Source organism: Chionomys nivalis, unplaced genomic scaffold (genome assembly GCF_950005125.1).
Source record: "Chionomys nivalis unplaced genomic scaffold, mChiNiv1.1 scaffold_75, whole genome shotgun sequence".
Classification (NCBI taxonomy): Eukaryota; Metazoa; Chordata; class Mammalia; order Rodentia; family Cricetidae; genus Chionomys; species Chionomys nivalis.
The window spans coordinates 359,903-372,748 of record NW_026646889.1 but is presented as its reverse complement, the minus strand read 5'-3'; the positions used below and the strand labels follow the sequence as shown (position 1 = coordinate 372,748).

General features: G+C 38.4%; 1 protein-coding gene across 1 annotated transcript; it reads left to right on the top strand.

Moving 5' to 3' along the window:
- Positions 1 to 4,677: 4,677 nt before the first annotated feature.
- On the top strand, positions 4,678 to 5,088 carry LOC130869101 (28S ribosomal protein S21, mitochondrial-like). Its single transcript, XM_057761186.1, has one exon. The coding sequence runs from the start codon at positions 4,740 to 4,742 to the stop codon at positions 5,001 to 5,003; it is 264 nt and encodes an 87-aa protein (XP_057617169.1). The 5' UTR covers positions 4,678 to 4,739; the 3' UTR covers positions 5,004 to 5,088.
- The last annotated feature ends 7,758 nt before the right edge of the window (positions 5,089 to 12,846 follow it).

Here is a 12,846-nt window from a genome sequence, read left to right as displayed (position 1 = left end):
GTCAAGCAGTCATAGAAAGATCAAATCGAACTATAAAGGATATGTTGAACAAACAGAAAGGGGTGGAAAACACCCCCAGAAATAGGTTACATAATGCTTTGTTAACCTTGAATTTCCTCAACGCTAATGAGAAGGGAACATCGGCTGCAGAAAGACATTGGATAATGGAAAAGTCTACTGAACTAAATCAACCAGTTTATTTCAAGGATGTGCTGACCTCACAATGGAAGCCAGGAGATGTGCTGCGTTGGGGAAGGGGATTTGCTCTTGTCTCCACAGGTGAGGAAAAATTGTGGATTCCATCAAAATTGATAAAGGTTCGTTTTGATGAAGAGAAGCCAGTTGGGAAAGATAAATAACAATTCAATCACATGGATGGCAATCATACTGATGGTAAGTAATACAGATAGGTTGGGGGCAGGGTTCTCTTCTTATCTCCACAGGAAAATACCCATCTTCAAAGAATTTAAGGTACCCCTAATATTTAATTACTGATGGAGGGACTTGTTCTGTAAGTATTAATTTATATATATATGTCTTAAACTTTCTTTGCTTTTCCTCATATCTGTGTCTTTCTTTATATGTCAGTATATGTCCTTGTTGTTAATGTTTAAATTTCCCATAACAAGCAACAAATTTTCCTACAGTAATCTTTGAAGTTTCCAGGATGAAGATGGGGCCCCACAACATCAACTCCATCTGGTTTTTATGACGTCATGAATTTTTTTTTTAAAGCGCTAATATTAGACCTGTTTTTTGGTACCAACTACAAGAGACAATTTCGAATGGTGCACATTTTTGACAACACTCTGGTCGGAACTTCTCAAAACGCTCTGAGACTAGTTACAATTTTCTTAGGTCAAAGGTTAATTTGGGAATTTTACCATCATTTGCTTTCACAGGACCCCCTAAGAAGAACGTTGCCCCCATGTCAGCTAGAAGCAATCTTAGAGGACGACATCCCCTCTCCCAACAGAGTTTGCCCTCAGGGTTGGGGACATCTTTTAATGGTTGGTTTAGGGTTGAGGGGATGGGGTGATATTTTTTTTTGGAAAAAAAAGAAGAAGGGGGTAACTGGTTTTTTGGGATGATTGGTATTTGTGAATTACTGTTTATAGAAAATTGTACTGGTACTGTTTCTTGTATATTGATATGTTGAATATTGAATGTGAGTGTTCCTACCTCTATTTTTGTATGAGTATGCTTATAATTTTGTCTATATTGTATTGATATATCTACCATATTACATTGTACATTTCTACCTCTGATACTATGACATTGTTTACAGTTGAAGATCATTGTCTTCATATATTGCACAGTTGTTTATTCTTTTAGTCTTCAAAGTTAGATAGGTATTGAGAATTATATGTTTGTCATATTTATTTTTAAGTTTATCAGGTCTTTTAGTTACATAGAGATTATATTTAGTATAGATAGTATGATCTTCAGCCTCTTCGAAGAGCTGTAGAAAATGGCCTTTAATCTAACCTAAAATTTCTGTGCCAAAGAGACACAATTACTCCTGGCAACACCACTCTACTCCCGAGAGAACGTTGAGTACCAAAGACACTCCACTGGGAGCTTGTCTTCTTGGCAGAACTGGCCTTTGGGTTAAGAAAAGCCCATACCTCAACTTCTGACAAAGATACAGAATATCCCTAAGTGGATGAAACAGGATTGTCTTATCTTGCCAAGACAGGGTAGGATAGTCCTAAGAAAGTTCCTTGCCTTTAATAATGGTATGCCAGTTATGTTAGGCCTTAGCCAAAGTTGGTTGACTCAACATTGCAAACGAGCCTTTGGGTGATTGCCCAGGTAGTCAGTTGTCTCTGTCAATTGTTGCACATTTTGGATATCTCTCGATTGTTAAGTAATATTTATTCCCTTCTCAGATCTTTGACGGAGTTGAAGATTATATAATTGTAGTTACTCTCTATGTTATTTAGACTCCTTGAGATAGAATGTTTAGCAAAAGTTTTGTTCTCAATATTGTTTGTTATATTTATTATTTGTTATTATTGTATATAGTTGTATTTGGTTTGGTTCTATCTTATTTAGACAAAAGGGGGAGATGTAGGGACATAGCCCCACCCATTGGGGGCGTGTTCGCCTCGGGCTAATGTTTACGGATAAATCTGCCGGGCGTGAGCCCAGCAGGCCCTTTTCTTTTGCTCCGCTTTTCCAATGCTCCGCGGGAACCTGTGGTCCTGTAAGTCTATTTCCTTATTAAAGCTGTATATATCTATATAATCTGTCTACATTCATTTGCGCCACCACATGCACCATTTTGAAATGCCAGCTTTCTGGGCCATGCTGCCACTGTGAACTCTGACTTTCTGGAGGACTGGCTATGGGATCTGTGAGCAGATTGCTACTGGCAACTTAGATCCCCTGTATGCCTGCAAATGGGGCAATGTATATGGCTCTCAGAGGCAGCAAGCATGCCTCTGCCATGTTGGACTGGGTGGAACAAGCAGGCAGGCCGTATTTGCTCTACCAATGGCACAGCTTAAGTTCAAAAGTGCTTAGCATTTTAAGAAGCACTCCTAAACAGTAAAGAATTACAGATACACAATAGGACAGATTCATACATAAAAGACCTCTAAATGAGACATGGTGTATTTAAAAAATGTACATAGGCTTGGGAGAGAGAAGAAAAATATAGAAAGTTATAAATAGAAGTAAATGGTTTATAAAAATGAAACAAAGTCTTTAAAGAGACAGAGTATAGACAATCATAAACTAAAGGAGTAAAGATAATAAAATAAATATTAAAAAGTAATAGAATAAAAAAAGCCACATAAACATGGACTATATACAGAGTGTCTGGATTATGCATATTATTGTGTTTTCTTTGAATTTTTTGACTGTAAAGGAGTTAAGTAACCAACATATATACTTTAAAGGTATCATGTCTTCAGAATTTGGGTCTAAGGATTTGTTGCTTTGGAAAAGAGGTTCTCCTTTTTTTTCCACAGAGGATGAGAACCTGTGGAATCCTTCGAGACTAATGTGGTTTGATGAATCAAGACTGCCCAAAAGGTCACTATGAACACACCCAAAAAATTACTTCACCAAATAAAGAGCAGGAAACAGTTTGGAGAGAACTATGCCCATACTCCCAAATACTGTTCATAAATGTTTGTTACATTTAAAAGGGGATGTGCTATAGAGATTTGCATTGGTATGAACCTTGGTTTATTGATACTAATTTAAGGTCAATTTTATTATATGTATTTCTGCTCTTGATTAAGGCATTGTATTTGTGCAGCTTATTTAAAAATGTAATGTATAATTAAAATATAGGTAAATAGAGAGTCATCTATTATAGTGATAGTCAACTTTGTAGCATGTTAGTTAGATTTTCTAGATGTACAGAAATGTATTTCAGATAGATAGGGATTCTTCAAATCTTTCAGAGACTTTCAGAATATGACCTTTAAATGTTTTAAGAGCTTAAGATTTTTCATGACAATGAGACACATCTGCTCTTGGCAGCACCAATCTTCTTCAAGAGGATGATCAGCATTGAAGAGGCTCCTTATGAAGTTTGTTAGCCGTTTGGGTAAGAAACTGCTCTAGGCAGGACTGCTTGATAAACTAGACATGCAGGACTCACAGGGTTCCTGATTCATGAAAGAGTCTGCCAGACATTCTGCAGGACACAGAAGAAAGCAACTGATGGACTTTTCCATTGCAAGGCAGAACAGATCTTCAAATTTCCTACTTTATGGAAAAGTCTGCTTGATAGTATGGACCTGTGGGCTGAAGATTGGATGCCCCCAACAACACAGAAGAACTTTGGGTGACTGTCCAGGCAACAAGATGTCTTTGTCATTTCTAGAGTTTTGGAAGTTGCTTACAATATACTTCCTGTTTACCTAGGTAATATTATATCCTTCTGGAATCTCTGATGGAGTTGAAGAATTGGGAGGCGATATGGAATTCCTCTCCCTATGCTGTGATTATCATTATTTAATAAGGGAACTGTTTTGGGCCTATAGCAGAGCTATACGGCAGAACTTAGGTAGGCGGGGGGGGGGGGTAACTAAACTGAATGCTGGAAGGAAGAATGCGGAGTCAGAGAGAAGTTATGTAGCCTTGCCAGAGACAGCTGCTGGGAACTTTAACTAGTAAGCCACAGCCACATAGTGATACACAGATTAATAGAAATGGGTTAAATTAAAATGTAAGAGTTAGCCTTAAATAAGAAGCTAGAGCTAAAAGGCCAAGCAGTGATTTAATTAATACAGTTCCTGTGTGATTATTTCAGGGCTGAGCAGCTGGGAACAAATAAGTAGCCCTCTTTACTACATCATATCACAGCCCCAATGAGAGATTTCATCCAGAGAGGCTCCTCCTACTAATGATTTCACAAGCAATCAAATGAAAGTTATCAAGAAGAGGCACATGTTAAAATACATCTTCTTGTCTTGGAGGTTTTCATTCAATCAATTAAATTCTGACCTGTGTCACTAGAGGCTTATGGTCATCCAAGAAGAAAATTAATTTAGTCATTTCAATGATACTCATAGTCTGCAATAGCCCCTACACTGTTCAAATGTTAAAAGTCTCTTCTGATGCTCAAAACAATCACTTGACAGTGACTTGTGGACAAAGGTTTCTGTCCCACCCAGTCTCAGTCATTCAGTCCCAAAGAAACACACAGAGGTGCTGGAGTCCGAGAGCTACGGCTGCAGCCTGTAGGTCCTGAAGAATGAAGATTTGAAAGCAAGGCCATGGCTAAACACCTGAAGTTCATTGCCAGGACTGTGATGGTTCAGGAGGGGAACGTGGAAGGTGCATACAGGACCCTGAACAGAATTCTCGCCACCGATGGGCTTACTGAGGTCATAAAGCGGCGGCGTTTCTATGAGAAGCCCTGCCGCCGCCGCCAGCGGGAGAGCTATGAAACATGCCGGAGGATCTACAACATGGAAATGGCTCGAAAGATTAACTTCTTGATGAGGAAGAACTGGGCAGATCCGTGGCTGGGCTGCTAAGCCCATGTTAGTTCTGTGTCTGACTGTTCTTACACAACCCCAATCTCTGTTACCTTTCTCTACAATAAACTCGATCACACGTAAACAAGAAAAAAAAAAAAAGAAACACACAGAGGTCTACATTAATTATAAACTTGTTGGCCTATTAGCTCAGGCTTTTTATTAACTAATTTTCACATCTTACATTAGTACATAATTTTTGTCTGTGTTAGCCACATGGTTTGGTGCCTTTTATCAGTGACGCATTCTCATCTTGTTTCCTCTATGTCTGGGTGTGACTGCAGACTTAGCCTTTCCTCTTCCCAGAATTCTCCTGTTCTGGTCACCCCACATATCCTTGCTGCCTGGTTACTGGTTAATCAGCATTTTATTAAACTAATACAAGTGACAAATCTTTGCAAGGTACAAGACCAGTGTCCCACAGCAAATAACATCTTGTAAAAATCAGAAAACAAGTTACATCTTTCCAACATACAATGGTATAGAACACCATTTACACTCCAAAATAGAAAAATGGAGACATAGTGAGGGAAGATTGAACCAAGGCAAGACTGAAGCATAGCAGGACAAATATCAAATTCTGTAGCTCTGTCTCAGATACACAAGGCTTCAGTTTCAAAGGGCTTAGAAGGCCCTATCCCTGAATCTATTTTTTGGGTTTTTTTGAGACAGGGTTTTCCTGTAGCTTTAGAGCCTGTCCTGGAACTAGCTCTGGTAGACCAGGCTGGACTCAAACTCATAGAGATCCACCTGCCTCTGTCTCCTAAGTGCTGGGATTAAAGGCATGTACCACCACCACCCAGCCCTACTTCTTTTCATATATCTCTGTGGCTAATTTCACTCCCTATATTCAGCTAGTTCTCCACAGAAGATGTTTTATAGTTTAGGCATCTCAATATCTTTTGGTATCAAAATGCAACCTAGGCTGTATCAAAATACAACCCTGGCTGTTGTGGAATAGTATTGTAAGATGTGTTATATTTGTTTATGTTGTGAAACAATTGTTTCAATGATACAAATATGTGTTGCATTATTTTATGTTGCATTTGTATAATTCTGTGAAGCTATGATACTGGGCTGGTCTAAAATACCTATTTGGCCTAATGAACAGTCAGTAGCTTGGTAGGAAAGTATAAGAAGGGCTGGCAGGCAGAAAGAATAAACAGGAGGAGAAATCTTGGAGGAAAAAAGGAAGGATGACCAAGAAAAAGAGAGAAAAGCATGGGCCAGCGACTCAGCTACACAGCAAGCCATAGAGTAAGAAGTAAAAAAAAAATTATACAGAATAGAGAAAGATAAAAGCCCAGAGGCAAAAGGTAGATGGGACAATTAGTTTAGAAATGCTGGCTAGAAACAAGACAACCTAAGACCAGAAATTTATAATAATAATAATAATAATAAGCCTCAGTGTATGTCACTTTTTGAGAGCTGGGTGGCAGACCTCCAAAGGAGTAAAAACAACAACAGGTTTTATCCTCATAGCTTCATGGCATGAACTCTCACAATCTCTTCACTGAGTTTCTGTCTCTGCCAAACAAGGATGCCAGTAACAATGCTGAGTTGTAACCACAAACTAAAAACCCAGTACCTTAAATTTTGATTCTTTCTTGTTTCCAGTTCCAGCACATGATGAGTGGTCCTGAAAAGCTTAACTTCTTAATTGACAGACACTAACACACTTGGACCACAGGTGTAACAGATTTTGTATGAAATTGCTTCCTAGGATTAGGAATCACTTTGCTTACTCCTTACATAAATTGAAGGTTTATGTGGATGGAGTCTTACTCTTGGAGCACCTTGCTAGACTTCCATTCCATGGCAAAGGCCTTCTCTATAATAGTAATAAACTCCTTGAAAATCCCTGCTTCTTTCAGTAATTGGTTGCCACCTGAAACTACCTTTTCATTTTCATTTATTTCAGCCCCACTTGTTTTCTTTTTACTGTAGACCTGAATGAATCATCAGTAATAACCATCCAACAGATCCAATATTTCATTTAAGGAATCAGCCCATTTTTTAAATTGTGCTTTACTAAATTTCCAGGTAATAGACAGAAAGATTTTGGAGCCAAAATATCACACAAATAACCTCTAACTTAATCTGTTATGGAGTCTATCATTTCCAACTGAAATTCTATGATCTCAATCTCTAATTTCTGGCATTCCTCTTAACATTTCTGTCTTCCTGGTCCTATAAGAACAGCCAATTTAGTTCTGTGTACTACTTTCTATATTTTTTTTTACCACCTAAAGTCTAGATATCTTCTACACTCTTTCAAGAGGCATCATTGCCAGGTTCTGCCTAGCAACAATATTACTTTTGGTTTTCCATTTCTTTGTCCTAACTTGCATTTATGTTGCTCTGATTAAATCCTCTAACCAAAACCAGCTCAGACAACGAGTGGGGTAATCTGACTTCATCATTTTCAGAGCTTAGGATAGAAAATCAAGTTAATAGTTGAATGCAAAAATCCATGGACAAAGATTGTTTCCTGGCTTTCTCTCTTGCCTAGTCACTCTTTCATTCATGCTAAGATAGCTCCCTTTTGTAGCCCAAACCCACTTTCTTAGGAATATTGCCACCCTCATTGGAGGAGCCTTCTCACATCAATCATCAACACAATCTCTCCCAGATACAGCAGTCTATGTCTTTTATGAACCATGCCACTCTGAACACAGTTGAGCAAATGTCATTGTGGTAGGATCTTTTGGATATATGTCCAAGAGTGGTATAGCTGGGTCTTGAGGTGAATTGACTTACAACTTCCTGAGGACTGCATGTTGATTTCCACATTGGCTGTACAAGTTTGCACTCCTACAATGAATCCCCTTGCCACATGTCCTTGCCAGCATTAGCTATCCCTTGTATTATGGAGCTTAACAAATCTAACAGGTGTAAGATAAAATCTTGATATTCATTTTCCTGATGGCTAAAGATGTTGAACATGTCTTCAAGTGTTTGTCAGTCACTTTAGATTCTTTTACTGAGAATTCTGTTTAGAGGTATTCCCCATTATAATTGGATTATTTGCTTTGTTATTGTCTAGTTTCTTGAATTTTTTAATATCCTAGGTGAGGAAACCCAGAATCACATGGAAAAATACTCACTTATAGGTGGATATTAGCAGTTAAGTAAAGTATAATCACAGTAATCACAGTTAATCACAGTATAATCCATAGACACAGACAGGCTAAGTAACAACAGCTCTAGGAGAGATGCATGAATCTCCCTGGTAGGCAGAAATAGAATAGATCTTGTGGGTGCACTGGAGGCAGGTGGGGATAGGATGAGGAAAGATTATGTGAGTGAGGAAGGGACAAATGGGGAGAAGACAGGGAGAGATGACGGGAATAGAGGAGCTTTTAACAGGGGATGTGGAAACTGTAGTGAAAACATTCTGGAAACTATAAAGGTGACCCTAGTGGGTGTTCCTAGTCATCAAGGGTGAACTAGCCATCTTCTGTAACCACATAAAGCTCCCAGTGGGACTGGCACACCAAGCCAGCCACAAAACATTCAACCCACACTTGTACTACCTGCAAGATATGCTGGGGCACTGGTGACTCTGAGATTTCTTAATGGCCAATAAGTGACTGGTCTAACTTGAAGCCCATAACTGACACTGCCTAGATGGCCAGGAACCAGAACTTGAATGGCTCAGAGAACAGGGGTAGAAGCAAATAACAGCTGACCAAGAAAAGATATCAATAAAATGATTCTTAACTATTTCCTGCTATAATCATGGGTTCTTACCTGGCCTACTTGTTATTAAAGAGGCTTCTTCCAGGGGCTGATAGAAGCCCATCAGAGATACTTACCCAAACATATGCTTGAGCTGTAGGGTTCTTGTAGAAGGAGGGTGTGAGGATTGTAGCATTCAGTGGTTAAGGAAATCAGAAGAACATGGCCCACACAATCAACTAAGTAGGGCATACAGTGGCTCAAAGAAAACTGATGTAGCAATCACAGAGTCTTCATGGTTCTGTGCCAGGTCCTCTGCATACATGCTATGGTTGTTTAGCTTGGGGTGTTTGTGAAACTCGTAACTGTAGGAGTCATGGGGTCTCTGACTCTTTTGTCTGTTCTTAGGACCCTTTTCCTTCTATTGCATTGGCCTTGTCTAGCCTTGAAATAAGAGTCTGTGCCTAGTCTTATTGCACCTTGGTATGATTTATTTGGTTGATATCCCTGGGAGGTCTGCTCTTTTTTTTCTTTTGAAGGGAAAAGGAAGCAGTGGAGCTGGGACAATGGGATTTGGTGGGGGAGGAACTGGAATGAGTAGAGGAGGGGGAGAATTGAATCAGGATATATAGAATGAGAGAAGAATAAATACAAATAAAAATAAAATGTGTTTAGTGTAAGTTCAATGATCCTTATAATCTGTAGCAGCCCAAACATCACAAATGTCCAAAGTCTCTTCTGACATTTTAGACAATCTCTTGACTGTCATATGTTGTAAAATAAAAAAAATGAAGATTTACAACATATAATGGCACAGGACATATTCGCATTTATAAAAACAGGAATATGACTGTGTTACAGCTCCCATCTTAGGCAGACTCATGTGTATGTCACACCAGTGAGAAGAACAGATAGGCAGACCACAAACTCATGAAATTTCCACACTTCCTACATTCCCACAGACATGATCTTTCAGCAACCCTACAGCTGCTAACCCCAAAACCATGTACTCACCCCTATATCAGATGCATAGCCTCTGCTCAAGTGCAGGCCACATCAGCCAAAAAAAAAAAAAAAAAAGGTAGGAAAACAGAGGTAAAGACTCTCTGCTTGATCAGAACCTATGGAAGTCACCAGAAATTCACATGGGTTTCTTGTCTGTGCACCTCCTCCATTCTTTTAAAAATCCCACAATACTATCCCCAATCCCACTTCCCTCCTCTTCTCTGTGTTGTAGCCTTCAACTTCAACTATCTGCAAGCAGTCTATGTAGGCCACCTTCAAACTAACCTTCCTCATTCTCTCAGGCCCCATCAACACTATATCCAAATTCTCTACCGTCTCTTCTCCTTTCAGGCCCAAACATGGGCGGACACCATTTGTAAGATTCCCAGCTCTAACTTGGGATGAGAGCACCTGCTCAACCATAGGCCACATAAAGCAGAAAATTAGAAAGCAAAGAGAAACCAAGCAACAAAACACCCATGCAACAAAGACAAACTGAAAGATGAGTACCTAGATCCACAAATTCCTCAAACCCAGATACTTGGACACCAACATAAAAACACAATCAACAACAGCCAGAGCAATAAGTCACTACCAGATTCCAGGTATCCTACTACTGCAAGCCCTGAATATTCCAACAGAGTTGAAGCACAATTAAGTTAAGACACACTTTACAAAGATGAGAGAAGTCCTTAAAGAAGTAAATGAATACCTTTTTTAAAAAGTAGAGAAAGGATAAATGAAGTATTGGAGAAAATTAATATATCCCTTAAAGAAAACCAAAAGCAAACGAAGAAACAGTTGACAGAAATGAAGCTGTTTAAGACCTTAAAATAGAAATAGGATCAATTAAAAAAATATGAACTGAAATAATTATGAAAATGAAAATCTAAGTAATCAAATAAGACATACAGAGGCATGCTTCAGTAAAAGAATACAAGACATTGAACAGAAAATTTCAGACTTTAAAAGCATGATCAAAGAAATGGACATATTGATCAAAGAAAATGTTAAACCAAAAATTTCCTGAAACATAACATCCAGGAAATCTGAAACACTAGAAAAATACCAACCCCAATAATAACAGGAAATGAAGAAGTATCTCACCCCAAAGGCACAGAAAAAAAATTTCAAGAAAAGTCATAGTCAAAATCTTTCCTAACTAAAATGACACAGGAGAACGCAGGCCATAGCATCAACTAAGTAGGGCTCATAGGAGCTCACAGAGGCTGACATAGCAATCATGGAGCCTGTAGGAATTTGAACCAGGTCCTCTATATATATGTCATCATTTGTAGCTTGCTGTTTTTGTGCAACTACTAACAGTGGGAATGGGGAATGTCTCTGACTCTTTTGCCTGCTCTTGGAACCCTTTTTCTCCTACTAGATTGATTCATGCAGTCTTTGATATGTGCCTAGTCTTATTTCAATTTGCTATGTATGGCTTTATTGATATCTCTGGGATATCTACTCTATTCAGAAGGGAAATGAAGATTGAGTGGATCTGGTGGAGAAGGGAGTAGTGGAGAGGACTGAGAGAAATGGAGAACAGAAAAACTGCAGTGGGGATATATTATAAGAAAAGTGATGTGTGATGTCATTCTGTATAAGTGTTGCTTTTATTGGTTAATGAATAAAGCTGCTTTGGCAAGGCAGAATATAGCCAGGTTGGAAGAGATATATAGAGAGAGTAGGCAGAATCTAAGAGAGGCCATGTAGCTGCCAAAGCAGAAAGACGCCCCAGAACCTTATCAGTAGGCCACAGCCTTGTGGTGACACAGAGATTAATAGACATGTGTTAAGATTAAAGAGTGAATTAATAAGAAGCCTGAGCTAGTAGACCAAATAGTACTGTAATTAATATAGTTTCTGTGTGATTATTCGGGTCTGGGTGCCTGGGAAATGAATAACCAGCTTGTGTTTACAAGAAGAATAAATTTTGAAAAGAGAGAGAGAGAAATGTGGACACAGTGAGGGAAGATTGGTTCATGGTAACACTAAAACCCAGTAGGGCAAACAACAAATCCTTTAGCTGTGCCTCAGACAGGAAGGGATTCATTTTCAAAGAGCTTAGATAGCACTATTCATGAAAAATTGTATATATATATATATATATATATATGACTCTGCCAAACACAGATGGACAAAACCATGTTAAATTGAAACTAAAGAGGATGAATTTATGACCTATAAATTTTCTTCTTTCTTTTTTCCAGAAAAAAATACAACATGGGTTCCTCCACAACACATACAATTTGGCTTCTAAGTTGTTATGGATGCTACCATGCTTGGTTCAGAGTTCCAGCAGCTTCTGCATGAAGTTGCTTTCTCAGATTAGGAATCAGGTTGCCTATTCCTTTGAGAAATTGAAGACTTAGATAGATGAAATCTTTCCCTAAGTTACCTTCCTAGGCTTCAAATAATAAAAAGGGCCTTTTCTTTAATGGTTCTAAACTTCTTGAAATTTTGTCCTCTTTTTCACCACAGGACTGCCATTTGAATCTTCCTAGTGTTGTTTTTCTCCACAAAACTGACTTTTTGTTTCTATCCACATCACTCATTTTTTTCCACTGTAGACCTAAATAAATCATCAGTAATAAACACCCAACAGAATCAATGCTTTGTCTAAGAAATCACCCAATTACTTTTTAAGTTTGCCTTACTCAACTTCTCAGGGAATGGAGAAAATTGGAATGATTTGGGAAGAAAATATTATACAAATGACCCATAGATAAATTTTTCATGAAGTCTTTTTCCCACTGAAATCCAATGAACTCAAGCTCCACTGTGTGCATTACTTTCAACACCCCCATATTTCTAGTCCTACAAAAATAATTAATTAAGCTCTGTACAGTTTTCTATGGCTTTTGCCACCTAAAGTCCTAATATCTTCCACATTCCTCCAAAAGACAACATTCCCACATTCTACCCAGCAACAAAATCACTTTTGGTGTACCACATTTTGACCTAATTTATTCATTTCTTGCTGTGATTAAATTCTCTAAATAAAAGCATATGAGGTAATAAACAGGTTTCTTTGACTGATATTTCCAGATCACAACCGACAACTGTGGAAGCTTAGGATAGAAATTCAAGTTATGAAATGAAGGCAAGAGACACTAAGGAAAAATGTTTACTGGCTTTCTCTCTTGCTTAG

What these genes read in the sequence shown, in the direction of transcription:
- LOC130869101 (XM_057761186.1), top strand. Translation starts at nt 4,740, where the DNA reads ATGGCTAAACACCTGAAGTTCATTGCCAGGACTGTGATGGTTCAGGAG.